The 13443-nt window shown below is 65.5% G+C and overlaps 1 protein-coding gene across 1 annotated transcript in view; it reads right to left on the bottom strand.

The window, feature by feature from the left end:
- The window catches only part of PITPNM3 (PITPNM family member 3), a 68522-nt gene that overhangs the window by 20621 nt on the left and 34458 nt on the right, over positions 1-13443 (bottom strand). The window contains 3 exon segments of the mRNA XM_058704554.1: positions 812-1047; positions 1376-1452; positions 11335-11382. Of these exon segments, the coding sequence (XP_058560537.1) occupies positions 812-1047; positions 1376-1452; positions 11335-11382 (361 nt within the window).

Genomic DNA, 13443 nt, shown 5'->3' with positions numbered 1-13443 from the left:
TGCCCGGCCCCCGCCCCCACCCTGCCTGCCGTGGTCCCCTGGGGCATCAGAGCCAGCTGGCTGGAGCCCCCACCCCACCCCACCCCCACCCAGGGCCCAAACTCAGGTTGACCAGGGCCCGACATGACCCCACTGGGGGCAGGAGCGGGGGAGGAACCAGGCCCGGGGAGCTTGATGCCTTATCCCCTCCGGCCGGCTTCTCTATGGGGACCCGGACACCCTCTCCCCGGCCCGCTGTCCTCGAGAGAGAGCGTCATCCACGCCAGAGGACGAAGCCGTGAGTCACACTAGCGCTCAGCGTCCTCGCAAACACTCCACGCGGTGCTCCCGACGCGATCGTCCCCACGTTACAGATGAAACAGGCCAGGGAAGGTTCCCTGGCTCTTCCCGGGCGTCCAGAGCGCCTGGCCCGCCCGCGTCAGAACACACACCCGCACCGGGCTCTGACCGTGCGGCGGGAAAGCCAGGCTGCCCGGGTTCGATTCCCGGCTCCCTTCTCTGGGTAACCCTGGGGGCAACTGCTGGGCCTCCCGGGGCCTCAGCGTCCTTGGGGCCAGGGGACCGGGCCTACTGAGCACAGGGAGCCAGCACCGCCGGGCTCGGCAGGGCAGGGCAGGGCAGGCTGGGCGCACACCTGCTAACTGCTCGGGACCCTCGCTGACCTCTCCCCGCCAGCGTGTTCATGGCCAGTCAACGTCTGACATCCCGTGGACGCCCCGGCAGGCACCCCCCCGCCCTCCCCCCTCCGAGACAGCACTCCCTCGTCAACCCCACCAACCCTGGCCAGTCCACGTGGGCAGAAGGGACTCACTTAGAGACGAGCGAGAAGGCCTCGGAGCAGACGGCAGGACAGGGCACGAACTTGATGAGGATGTGGCCCAGGGCCGCCGGGAAGTGGGCGCGCGTGACCTTCTCCAGCACGGAGCCGAAGGTGTGGATGTCGGCCGCCTTGCAGGCCGGGTCCCCCGCACCCGTGTCCAGGACGTTGCCCCCGTGGAGCACCAGCAGGAGCACGTGCGTCTTGCAGGAGCGCCGCGGGCAGCCTTCCTGAGGAGGACATTGGGCGGGGTGGACACGGGAGGCAGGGAGAGGAGGCGCAGGTGCGGGGACCCTCGGCCCCCGGTGTGGCCCCCTGTGCACGCAGAGGGGGCCGCCCAGGCTGCTGGCGGAGCGGGCCCCTCGCTGTCAAGGCCCCAAGGGCCCCAAGAGACCCTTCTTGAGGGGGTCTGAGCCGGAGGCCCAGAGACAGACAAGGACCTGCCCAGGGCGTCGCACGGCAAGTCCGGTGAAGAGCAAGTCAAATGTCCACCGGCCTGGGGGTCCCCCTGAAGTCCTGACCACAGGGAGCCCAGACACCGCCAGGAGCCCCGCCCACCTCATTGTCTTCGTGGATCTCGATGCTGCCCTGGGCGGGGAACCTCTGTCTTCTCAAGGAAACCCGATACAGTTCTCCTGCGGGGGGGGGGGGGGGGGGGGGACAGAGGACTCAGCACCTGCAGGCCTCCCTCCCTGGGGCCCCAGCGTCCCCGGGGCCCCAGATGGAATGACAGCGTCCAGCCCCTGCCTCCAGACCAATACAACCAGAAGCCGCCGTTCCCCCAGGGCCGGGCCAGCACACACGCCGTCCCCGAGGCCAGGGAGGGTGTCCCCGAAGAGGCTGTCCCGCTTCCCTTGCCAGTAACAACAGCAACCATGTGTGTGCCATCGGGGGACCCCTAGTGAGGGGCGGAAATGGGGGCCGAGCACCCTCCTGAAAAGTGGAGAGCTGCATATTTTAAAACTGTCTGCTTGGAGCCATCAGAGCCGTAGCAAGGCCTTGAATGAGGGGACCCGGGGCCCATGGCAGGTGGACCCCCAGAGAAGCAAGGCAGCATTTGGGTGACCTCTGGGGTGAGGCCCCTGTCACCCTCCCCCCCTCCAAGAAAGGCTGTCCTCATTTCCTTCAGCTGCCACCCCTCCTCTGGGGCCTCCAGGCCTGAGCCCCTGGTCCCTCTAATGCAGGGACCCGCAGGCGACAGCCGAAAAGCAAATCTGGCCCGCGCCCATTCCTGTTAATAAAGTTTTACTGGAACACCACTGGGCTCCCTGGTTCACATCCCGTCTGTGGCTGCTCACACACGGGCCTCAGCGACAGAGTTACACAGTTGCACGAGTCCTCACAGCCTGCCAAGCTGGGAGTATTTACCGGCTGGCCCTTACAGAGAAGGCTGTGTGATCTAACACCTACATTCCCAATGTCACCGTGCTGGGCTCTCGGGTGGAGAGAGACCTCAAAGACACCCCGCGGCCCCCTCGCTGCCCACCTGGGGCCGCCTGCCATCCTGAGGAACCCACCCACCCACCACGCTGACCTTGCTTCCTCTCTGTTCTCCCCACAAGGAGGATGTTATTTTGTACGTGTCTGGACCACGTGGCGAGACTGTGGACCACTCGTGTGCTTTCAGTGACGGGGAACTCACTCCCTCACACCTGAAGCAGCCAGCTGCATGCTGGGACGGCCCTTTCCTTCTTTGCTCCCCCTCCCTCACCCACCCCACCCGAACCTGCTGCACCTCTTAGGGGTCATGTGGGGGAGGGTCCTTCCGGGGCTCTGCGGGCAGGGGTGCAGCAGGTGTGGGTGGGAGCCTGACCGAGGGTCTGGGTTAGGACACCCGCCCCCCACCTTCCCGGCCCCAGGGTACTCAGCAAAGAACATGAAACCAGAAGCTGTTCTCCACACAGAAGTGTAATTCTGAACGATTCGGTCCTTCCGGTTACCGCCCTGGTCTAAGGGTAACTGCTTTATGGGCTCAGGGCTCCCGCCCACACAGACAGGAATTCATTCCCTAAAGGATGGAGGGGTGGCCAGGAGGAGGAGGAGGAGGAGGAGGAGGAGGAGGAGGAGGAGGAGGAGGAGGAGGAGGAGGGAACGAGGCCAGGCTTGCCCGGTATTTCCCCCCGGCTCCTTCCAGCGGCTCACATCCTGGGGACCTTGCCCTGGGCCCCGTGCTCAGGACAGGCTCCTGACAAAACACAGAACTGGCTTGGGTTTTGCTGAGCACGTATTATGTCCCAGGCACTGTCACCTAGTCCCCACACCGCCCCTGAGTTCTGGTCCTCTGGGTATCAGCCCCATTTTCAGATGAGGAACCGAGGCTCATACATCCTGGCTCACGTGCCCCAGGCCGCAGGGTTAGGCTGAGCGGCCGGCACCCAAGTCCCATGCCCAACACAGGACGGTGCTGGTGAGTGGTACCTCTAGGCCTGCCACGCACACACCGCCCCAGAGCAAAGCAGCCACGTTCCGTGGTGTGTGTGGCCTTGTTCGCGGCTCCGGGGCCGGTAAGACCAGGAGCTGTGTGCAGCTGAGGTCCCCTCTGGCCCCGGGGGACCCCTCACTCCTGAAGCCGGGAGACACCCGGTTCGGACAGCGCCCACGTCCACATCTTGCCCCCGCCCGCGGTGTGAGCGGGCCCTCGGCTTCTCGGTTTCCTCTTCTGGATGCGAGGATGACAAAGGCCACCCCCGGGGCCGGCCCGAGAATAAACGAGCTCATACACGCACAGGCCTCAGAGCGGGGCTCCTGGCTCCAGGTGGGGGAGGGGGGACTGGGACTGACAGGGTGGTCCTCAGCACCCCTCGCCCCTTCCCTGGCCACGGCAGCCAAAGACATCTTGCTCGGGGGACAGAGAAGGGGAGGCTTCGCCCACAGACCTAGATCCTGCCCCCAGGAGTGGGCTAACGTGACTGGAGGGCCCTCCAGGAAGGCACGTCTCCGGCGTCAGCAGAGGCCCCTGTGGAACCCAGGAAGGCGGCCCGCGCCCCCCGCCCCTGCCCTGCCCACAGCGCTGTGCTCTCGAAGAGCCAGGCGTCCCCACCACAGTAACGGAGGCCGCTGGTTCGCCCACCAGACACGGCAGGCTCGCTCCTCCTTGCCTCGTGCTGAGCCCTGCGCCTGGGACGGCCTTCCTCCCCGGGCAGACCAGCAAACTCCTACCTGTACTTCAAAACCCTGCTCAATCGTCCTGACATCTGGAAAGCCTTCTCAGAGCCACTGAGGCAGAGATGGAGACCTCACAACATGCTCAGCAGGGCCCGGCTCACTGTCATTGCTGTGATCGACTCAGGGCCCCTTGACAGCCGCGATCCCCTGCTGTCACGGCCTGGCATGGCGTTTTTGGGAAAACTCGCTCCAAGCAAAGATCCCAGGGTGCACACGGCCCGTGAGGTACCCCTCTGCTCGTCAGCACCGGGTAGAAATTGGGTTCAGGGAAGTGTCACCCGCCGGGATGTGTGTCTCCTGAAAGTCCCAGGGCAGCTGGCGTCAGGGAACCGAACGAGTTCTGGGCCTGTGCCTCGTCGGTCCCCCGCCACAGGCTCCCCCAGAGCCCCCGGTGACACAAGCCGCCGGCAGGGTCTGGCGTGGCGGGGAGCCCCAGACCCGTTTCTGCCAGCATGGCCCTATCCAGGCGGGTCCCTGCCGAGCCCAGATTTGGGGCGGGGTGGGCCCCCAGCCGTCTGCTGACCCCGGCGCCCGCCCCCAGCACTCCCGCCTGCTGAAGAGCAGAGGCTACTTTTCCTTAATTGCAACCTTGGAAAGGCACACGCTGTGATCATCCTTCTAATGACCCAAGTGCCACGCTCCTCTTGAGACGGGGCCGAGGTCGGCACCCACGCGCTTGGCACGCAGAGCAAAGCGGCACTGGCTTGGTCGTGGGGCCCACCGTCTCTGCCCCTCCCGCTGCCGGGCCGTGGGGACCCACAAGGGCTGGGGGCTGGGGGCGCCCCTGGCCGGAGCTGGGCGCCTCGTCCCATCACCCCTGCCCTCCAGGGAGCACAGCTGGGCCCAGCCTGCGACCGCGTGGCCCACAAGAGCACCCGGTCCTCTGTGAGCTCACGGACGCACACACACCACACGCTCGGCCGTCAGCGCAAATCCTGGGGAAGAACCCAGCGGCTCTGTGACCTTGCCCTGAGTGCGACGCGGGACGTGTCCCTCCCTGGGAGCTCACAGGAGGAGGTACAGCCTCACTGCACGGCCAGCGGGGGCTCAGGCCACGGCCCCAGGCCCCCAGGCGAGCGTCTGGGACAAGCACACACAGCACGCGGGCGTGGAAGGTCCAGGGGCGGGAGCGGCCGGCCCAGCCCGAGGGTGGTTCTGTTTGGATGGTGGGACTACAGCTGGTGGTTTTCCTAACCGTCCTGTATTTTCCAATTTTTCTCCGGCGAGTGAGCCCATATCTAAGTCTAAAACCATTTACGAGTGTGTCCGCTGAGCACACAGCACAAACGTCTGTCACACTTACAACAGGAACGCCTTAGACAAGCCGCGGTCCCCTACTTTGCCCCACGCGAACCCCTCAGACAGAACAGGGAAACGCCCTGCCCTCTGGGAGCTGACGGCCGGTGGCGAGGGGACCCGAGAAGGACCGTCTGCGGACGGAATACACCTGAAACACAATCAGTGAACCAAGATCCTGCGTTTGGGTTCGGGTTCCAAAACCGGGTCGACACCATGGAGGCCTCCTGGTCCACCGGCTGGGCCCAGAGACACCTGGATGAGCCTGAGGACCTCGGGGCCCTGGGGTCGTGCGACACAGGCCTAGGCTGGGCAGGGGGCCTCCGAGGCTGCGGGCACGTTCCTGCCCCCACAGCTCAGGCCGCTCTGGGGGCTCACGCGGGGCCCCGCCAGGGGGAAGAGCAGGCTCGAGGACGCGTGGCACCTGCCCGCCAATCCCCAGGAGCTGGGTCTGGGTCACGAGACAGAGGGCAGAGCCCCGCGAACGGGGTGGGGTGGTTTCTGGGGGGTTCTGAGTCTCAGCACTCAGGAAAGGTTCACAGTCGTCCAGGTGGGTCCAGGAGGAAGAAGCGAGTGGACGCGGGGCAGTGCAGGGTAGGGGTGGACGCTGAGGCCCCGCTGAGACAACTTAACCCTTCCAGGGTCAGAACCCAACCCGGTCAGCCTGGATCCACCAGCCCACGGAGCCCAAACCCCGGAGGGCCGCTCAGCACCCCACGGAGGCGCTGTCCCAGACTAAGACCCCAGAGGGTCTGGGCCCCAGATCCAGCCCCTAAAAGCACACCGTCGGGGGCAGTAGAGGGGCCACACCCCGGGGGGGAGGGGGTGCCAGGCTCAGACTGGGGGAGGCACCATCTTGAGTCAGGCCCCAGGGAGACGTCAGACACACTAGAGACCCTCCTGGCCCGGGCAGGGCTCAGCACCCCGTTCCAGTGCCTCCTCGGCATGTGCCCGGGGTCCCGGTCCTCCTCCAGGGTCTCAGGCCTCCCTACACTCACAAGGGAGCAGGGTGCCCTCCCTGGCTTACAGATGAGAAAGCAGGGGCTCAGGAGGGGCCGTGATCCCCGTGTGGGTGAAGCACTGGGGACGTGGACCCAGGCACGGTGTCGGCACAGGACAAGGCACCCAGAGCAGGGAGTCGCTTGGCAAAATGACCCTAAAAGGCCTTTTCCTCACCCCCCAGATCAGCAATCACCGTGCCGCCCAGCGTGGGGGGCACAGCCCTTCCGCATTCGTGGCCGGTGACAGGAGAAACCGTTCGACCCCGAGCAGGGCGGTTTGGAACGTCATTCGAAGCACCGAGCACCCGCGATGCCCCAGGACGGAGCCTTGGCGCGGAAAGGCACACGTGCACGCTGAGCATCACCACGCCGCTCGTGACACCAACGGAGAACCACCTGTGTGCCCAGCCCTGAGGGACCGGCCGGCACACCCACGGCAGTGAGCCAGGACGCGGGTAGGGAGACCGGTGCGCCCCCCGCGGCCCGAGGTGCGGACGTCACCCCGTGTGTCGTCCCCCAAGGGGGGCCGGGAGGGAAGGCGCCGTCTGCTCCCGTCTGCGTGCGGCACGAACAGAGACACGCACAAGCGGGTGTTGGTGGAGGTGTTCGGTTCCCGGGGAATCCCGCTGCCTCTGGGAGGGGCCAGGTGAGCCCACGCGTGCGTCGCGTCTGTTCCGCCAGGAATCTGACCGTCTCCCTGTGCTGCCTGCTCAGAAGAGCTTCCGGTGCCCGTGCAGCGGGCGGCAATTTTTCTGAGACAGTAATTCCGATTTCTTCCCGCTTGGGCTTCTGTGCCGCTGGGGAGGTTTGCCGCACGGCTTCCTGGGCTGTTTCCAGAAGCTCTTTTGTTCCCAGGAGGAAAGGATTTGGGGAAACAGATTCTCTCAGGCTGAAGACAGACCCCCGCCCCCACCCACGTTGGTCTCGGCCTCCCTACGAGGGCTCCGGACGGGGCCGGACCGCCGGCCGGGGCCGCAGAGCAGGACGCCGGGGACCGCCGGCTGGGGCTCCCCGCTGTGGACCGACGGTGGGGCAGGGTGCTGGGCCGCTACCTACGCGCCCGTGGGTTTCCCTAAGCCTGTGAACAAGGTCCTTTCAGGGGACCCTTCCCCAGTCCTGGGTTGGCACAGCCTTCCTTTCCCCGCCGGGACCCTGACAGAGTCATGCACCAAATTCTAACAGCTCCACGGAAATCGTGTGCTGTGGTCCCACCTCCCCTCGGAGCTCAACCCATGGGCCGCAGGATGGTTTTCAAACCTCTCCTCCCTGTCACCAAGGGGCCTTTGCACATTCTGCCCCCCAAGCCTGGACTCTCCTTCATGCTGCTGTGCCCAAATATTTCCTGTGAAACTTCCGTCCTTCCTGTCCTCCTCCCGAAGCAGCTGGCTTTCCTTCCCAGGGGGAGTCCTCATACTCAGCTCTGTGGTCACTCCATCTGCCGTCTCCCCCACCCCCGGGCCGTGAGGTCCTTAAAGGCTGCAGCCGGGCTTATTTACGTTCCATTTTATCCCCAAAGACTATCAAGATGCTGGCACATAAAAGATGCTCCTGAAATATTTTTCAAACAGACGAGGGAACCAACAATCTGTTCCCATCTTAGACCCTTACGAGTGTCAAAAGCCGCATGTGTCCCCAGCAAAGCGCAGACATGACACGGATAGACCCACGTGAACACACACGTATCCTCGTGAAAATGAACGCGCCAACACGTTAACATGCACACTGATGCACACGCGCGCACGGGCACACGCTTACGTACACACGCGAGAGCGGACGCTGTTGAACAGACATTCATGTGCACACGCGAGAGAGAAAAGCTCCCAAGGCGGCCGTCTGCCACCCTGAGCTCATTAAATCCGGCTAAATATAGCCCGTCTGCAGCTGCGCTCAGCAAGCTGCCCACACAGGCCAGGAAAAGACACCGGTTAGTCGGGGGGAGCCGGGAGGCCAGCTGTGGGCGAGGGGCCGCGGGCACACGGGAGGGGAGCCCTGAGGTGGCGGTCCGGGCATCCGAGCGGCTCCTCTGGTCGCCGGCCCCAGGCGGTGGGACGTGAGGTCAGACCCACACACACAGTGGGGGTGGGTGGTTCTGAGCGTCCACGTCTTCTCCGTCCCCTTGGGGACGTTTATCTGACAGGTGATGGGGCCCAGGAGCGGGGGAGAGTCAGGACGCAGCCCTGGACAAAGCCGGGCTCGCTGGCGGCCAGGGCAGGACGGAGACCCGCGGGTCAGACGGGAGCCTGTAACGGCACTCAGTCCGGACTGCGGTCTCCGGGTCCCGGTCTGGGGAAGGGAGAAAGTTCAGAGTCCCCACCGAGTGGGTGTGGGGGGGAAGGAGAGCGGCAGGGAGGGTGGCCGGGGGGCCGGAGGGCCGCGTGGAGAGTGCGGCTGGTGCGGACCATGTGTCCGGAGCCCCTGCGCCGAACTTCACGTCAGACAGCTGGACGTGCGCTGGGGGTGCTTGCTGAGCTCAGGGCAGCCGGGACCCGCAGACAGAGGAAACCAGGAGGCACGGAGAGTGCTAGAATGTCAGAGCCCACGGGGCTGCGCGGGCTCCACGTGCACGCAGGACGGTGCCTGTGGGCCGGGGGAACCAGACCCTCTGTCCTCTGCCCCCAGGCAGGCCCCCCACACACAGAAATCTGGTCCCAAATAACAGGGAAGCAGCAGGCTGTGGGCCGTGCAGCTGCGGGATGGAGTCTGAGCGGCCCAGGCCGGCCCCCTCCCCGCTCACACCCTGGAGCCTGCACGGGACACACCTCTGTGCGGGGGACAACCGAGCGGCCACGGCACCGGCGGAGCGAGAAGACGGATCTCCGGAAGCCCCTCCACCTGTCTGCCACTCTGGGAAGAAGACATTACGGTCCTCTCTCCACGAGGGAGTAAACTGAGGCTCAGAGACGTTTGGTGACCTGCCCAGAGAGTCACAGCACTGAATGAAGGAACAGGGCTTCACCCCCAGGCCTGGCTCCCTCCTCCCAGCTCAGAGGCTGCAGCAACAGCCCCGGGGCCTCCTGAGTCCTGGTCGGGGGGCCACTCGCACCCCCCCCACCCTGCATCTGGCCCCCAGTGAGGCTGCGTAAGGCCGGTGGAAATACTGGAACGACCGTGCGCGTGGAAGAACACGGCGAATGCTGAAGCGCGTCACGGGGTCACAGGCGCCAGGCGGACCTCCGCGTCGCCAATTCTGGATGAAGAGTAAACCGCGGCCGTCAACAACCCTCACCCCACAAGCACAGAGGCAGCGAAATGCCGAAATCTGTGGGCGGCATGCATGGAACAGAACCAGCAGACCCGTCGGCTGGCCGTGTGGACATCGCAGGGAGGGGTGTCACAGGGTCGTCCTTCCCACTGTCCACACTGCTGGCCGTGTACTTAGGGCCACTGGCCCCGTTGTTATTACCCTTAACTCCCCGCTGGCAAGACGACCCTCGACGGGCAGAACCAGAGAGGAGCCTTCAGCAGTGGATTCTGACGTCCATAACCCTAGTTTATTCTATTTTTTGAAAAAAAAGTTAATGTTTATTTATGGGGCGGGGGGGGGGGAGGAGAACAAGTGGGGGAGGGGCAGAGGCAGAAGGAGACACGAAATCCGAAGCAGGCTCCAGGCTCCGAGCTGTCACCACAGAGCCCCACGCGGGGCTCGAACTCACGAACCGTGGGATCATGACCTGAGCCAAAGTCGGACGCTTAATGGACTGAGCCCCCCGGCGCCCGCACAGCCCTAGTTTAAAGACAACAACAACCAGATTTTGTGTCTCCACTAAAGACCCACGTTGCTCAGCCAGGTCCAGACTGGAGCAGCGGTCTGGCCCCGGGCGGGCGGTCACTCTCCCTTTGAGGCCGGGGTCCTCCCTCCCTCCCTCCTGAGGACGGTGACCACACCTGAGGGATGTGACGCGGGGCCTCTTGGGGGGACCGGGCTAACTAATCCCTAGAGAGGACACACAAGGTGCATGGGAACGGGCCCTCCACCCGAAGACCACTAATCTCCAGCTCCGCCCTCCTCCCTCACCCCCTGAGCCAACCCTCCTCTGCCCTCCTCACCCAGGACGGGCTGAGGACACCCCGAAGGCCCACGCTTGTCAAACCGGCCGCCATTCCCGAGGGAGACAGCACCCAGGCTCCGGCCACGCACACCCTGGCTTCCTCCCCCTCGGGGCCAAACCTGGCGCCTCCCAGTGGCCCTTCCTCTCGGGAAATGCGAACGCATTGCTCTCTCTGGGTCCTCGCTCAGCCACTGGGTGAGATTAGAATCCGGGGGCACACTGGACGCGCCCCGCTCCTGCTGAGCTCAGTTCCTTGCACGGTGTGAGGATGCCCTCCTCCTCCCCCTGCCCCGTGCCCTCGCGGCCTGAGCTGTGGGGTGCCCCTGACAGAGGCGCCCAGGCCTCCCGGCCCCCGGCACACATCCCCAGTGCTGGCCCCGGGCCGGGCAGACCCCCTCCTGCGGCCGAGGGATACGCGAGCCTGGGGACGGGTGGGCAGGGCGGGCTCAGCCCCCAGGCTGCAACCACACATCCAGGCGGCAGGAGAGAGAAGGGGGTCCTGAGGGCTCAAGCCCATCACGCGCCAGACCCTCCCCGACCCCGGCCTGCTGAGAAACTCAATGCTGCCAACCGCAGATGCTTGGCTGAGGCCGCCCACCAAGTCTGCCAGAGCCTCCGGGGAGGACGCCCCGATCGCGGTCGGCCCGCGGGCATCTCTACAGGGTGCCCCGGGTCCGGGCCTGTGGGAGGAGTCTTGACCCTGGCACAGCCTTAAATGAGGGGCCTCTGACCTCAGCACCACGTCACCCGGGACACACGGCGTCAAAGGCTGGGAAGGGCCCCCCGTTCCCGTGCTCTCTCTGCCCGCACACAGATAACACTCTGCAGGGTCCCGCCCCCACTCTGGCTCTGCCGCCCCTGAGCTGCCCGGCGGGTGGGAGCCGGGGACCCCCAGGAGCTCAGCTCACGGGCAGGGCGGGGCCCCAGGCCCGAGGAGGCTGGACCCACAGTTGGGGGGGGGGGGGCGGGGAGGGACAAGCCTCCTGGCAGGGTCAGGGGAACTCACGCTGCTTCTCCTGGAGGGCGCTGGACGTACACGGGGCGCTCCCATCTCCTGCAGAGAGAGAGAAGGCACATGAGCAGAGTCCCCGGCACTGTGGCCGGACGCGGGGAGGCCGCTGGTGCCCTGTCCTGTCCCTCCCGGCACTGGTGCCCTGCCCCGGCCGTGCCACTCCGGGCACTTCAGGCAGCACAAAGCACGAGCCAGGGAAAGCCAGGCCTGACCCCCCGACGGTCAGCGTGCATACCGCCAGCCCCTTTCCCGACTCCTGACCCTCATCGGCCGCTGCTCCCCCCCACGTCAGCTCAGATGTCCCCTGACCTGCGCGGGTCCGTCCCCAGCCCCGCCTCAGCAAAGGCACCACCTTCTCCCTTCTCCCTTCTCCCCCTGGGGCCCTTTCCCTCCCTCGGGCCCCCGTGGTCCCCAGGTCCTGGGGTGTCTGACTCTGAGAATTGGACCCCTCGCTGGAAGGGACGACTGTGCTGCCAGCTGGTGTCCCCACACCTAGAATGTGCTTCTCAGCCGACATTTGTGCAGTGCACGAACCGCACATCCTCCCCTCGTGCAGAATCCGCCCCTGGACTATGGAACTAGTTCTTTCCCGTTTGGGAACAGTTTTTTTCTGCAATTGTGAAAGTCATACAAACTCCTCACCGAAAATCTGGAAAACACCGACAGACATAAGGAAGGAAGAAAACGTCTCATAATCCCGTCACACAGAGAGAACCCGCGATCCCCTCACGCCTGTTCTTCCGGGCTTTTCCGTGTTCCGTCTGGGCTTACGCCACCCGTCTCTGAAGTCCCACCAGCCAGACTCATCGCAAACCATCGGGAAGCACAAAACACACTCTCTGAACCGCGAGGTTGGGCGTAAGTTATTCCCCGAGTCACGAGGCCCCGTGTGAGCGAGGACAGACCCGGCCCACCGTGACCTCACCTGCTCCCGTTACCGCCGCCAGCCCCGCTCTCCTGGCATCCTGAAGCCCGGTCAAGGCGCAGGGACCCCGCACAAGGCCCCGTGGGTGCCGGCAATGCTTTGCAGGGAGGGTGGCCCCGACCCACTCCCCCCTCTGCAGGGGACGCTGGCTCTGTCCCGACCTCCCTCCCGCTGATGGGCCTGCAGTGGCTCCCCTCCTCGGCGTCCCACATGATAAGCAGGCCTCTCGGGAAAGCGGCCCCCTCCCATCCCCACGCCCTCCGCCCGCCAAGTCCCCTTCCCCGGACGCACCCCTTTCCTGCACAGGTGAGGCCGTGCCTGGAGCCCCACCCACCCTCCCACCACGCCTCGGTCACATCCGCCGCGTCCCCTGAGAACCGCCCCGGCCGCATCCGTGAAGGCCTCCCATTCCCACCCGAAGCCTCAGTTCTCAGACCCCTGCCCTCCGGGGTCAGCTCTGGGCCCCAAGGGGCAGTGTCAGCAGAGACCAGCACCCCTTCCTCGAGCCCACTCCCCAACCACGGAGGCTCAGAAAGGAAACTAAGCCCGAAGCCTCAGGAACCGGAAGGTCCCCTGAAGAACCGCCCCCTCCCCCCCACCCAGCCAGCACCCCCCAGCCTCCAGGGCGTCGCCTGTCAGAGCTCTACACTCGCATTTCCACCCCGCATGCTGAACGGCCCTCCTTCCGGAGTGTCTGCCTTCCCTGCTTCCGGGGCCAGGGGAGGGCACAGACGTGGCCGCACCAGGGTCTGGGGAGACAGAGGCCGCGCCCAGCCTGAGAACCGAGGTTTCTCCTGAACGTGACCCTGCCTGCAAATTACAGCTTCCCCTGAACAGAAGGTGTCCGCAGCGTCCCCAAGGACCCCCGCTCTCCAAGGTGCCAAATCACTGGCACTTCCTGGGGCCCAGACGCCCGCCCCGCAGGGCTGCCTCCACGTCCGCCTCCCTCTCCATCACCTCCCTCTCCGGGCAGGTGGTCCCAAGGTGTGTGAGGTCCCCGTGTGCAGTGGCGCCTTGGGCAGCACAGCACTGAAGTGCACCTGCGCTCGGATCCCGGTCTCTCGCCTACGCTCTGTGCACCTCAGTCTCCTGACCTGCAGACTGGGGAGAGCGGTACCCAGGGCAGGGCCATGGTGAGCACCGGATGCTCACAGGTGTGAAACCCTCAGCACACGGCC

Source organism: Neofelis nebulosa, chromosome 16, assembly GCF_028018385.1.
Source record: "Neofelis nebulosa isolate mNeoNeb1 chromosome 16, mNeoNeb1.pri, whole genome shotgun sequence".
Lineage (NCBI taxonomy): Eukaryota > Metazoa > Chordata > Mammalia > Carnivora > Felidae > Neofelis > Neofelis nebulosa.
The sequence above is the reverse complement of the archived record's forward strand: the minus strand, read 5'-3'. Positions and strand labels throughout refer to the sequence as shown.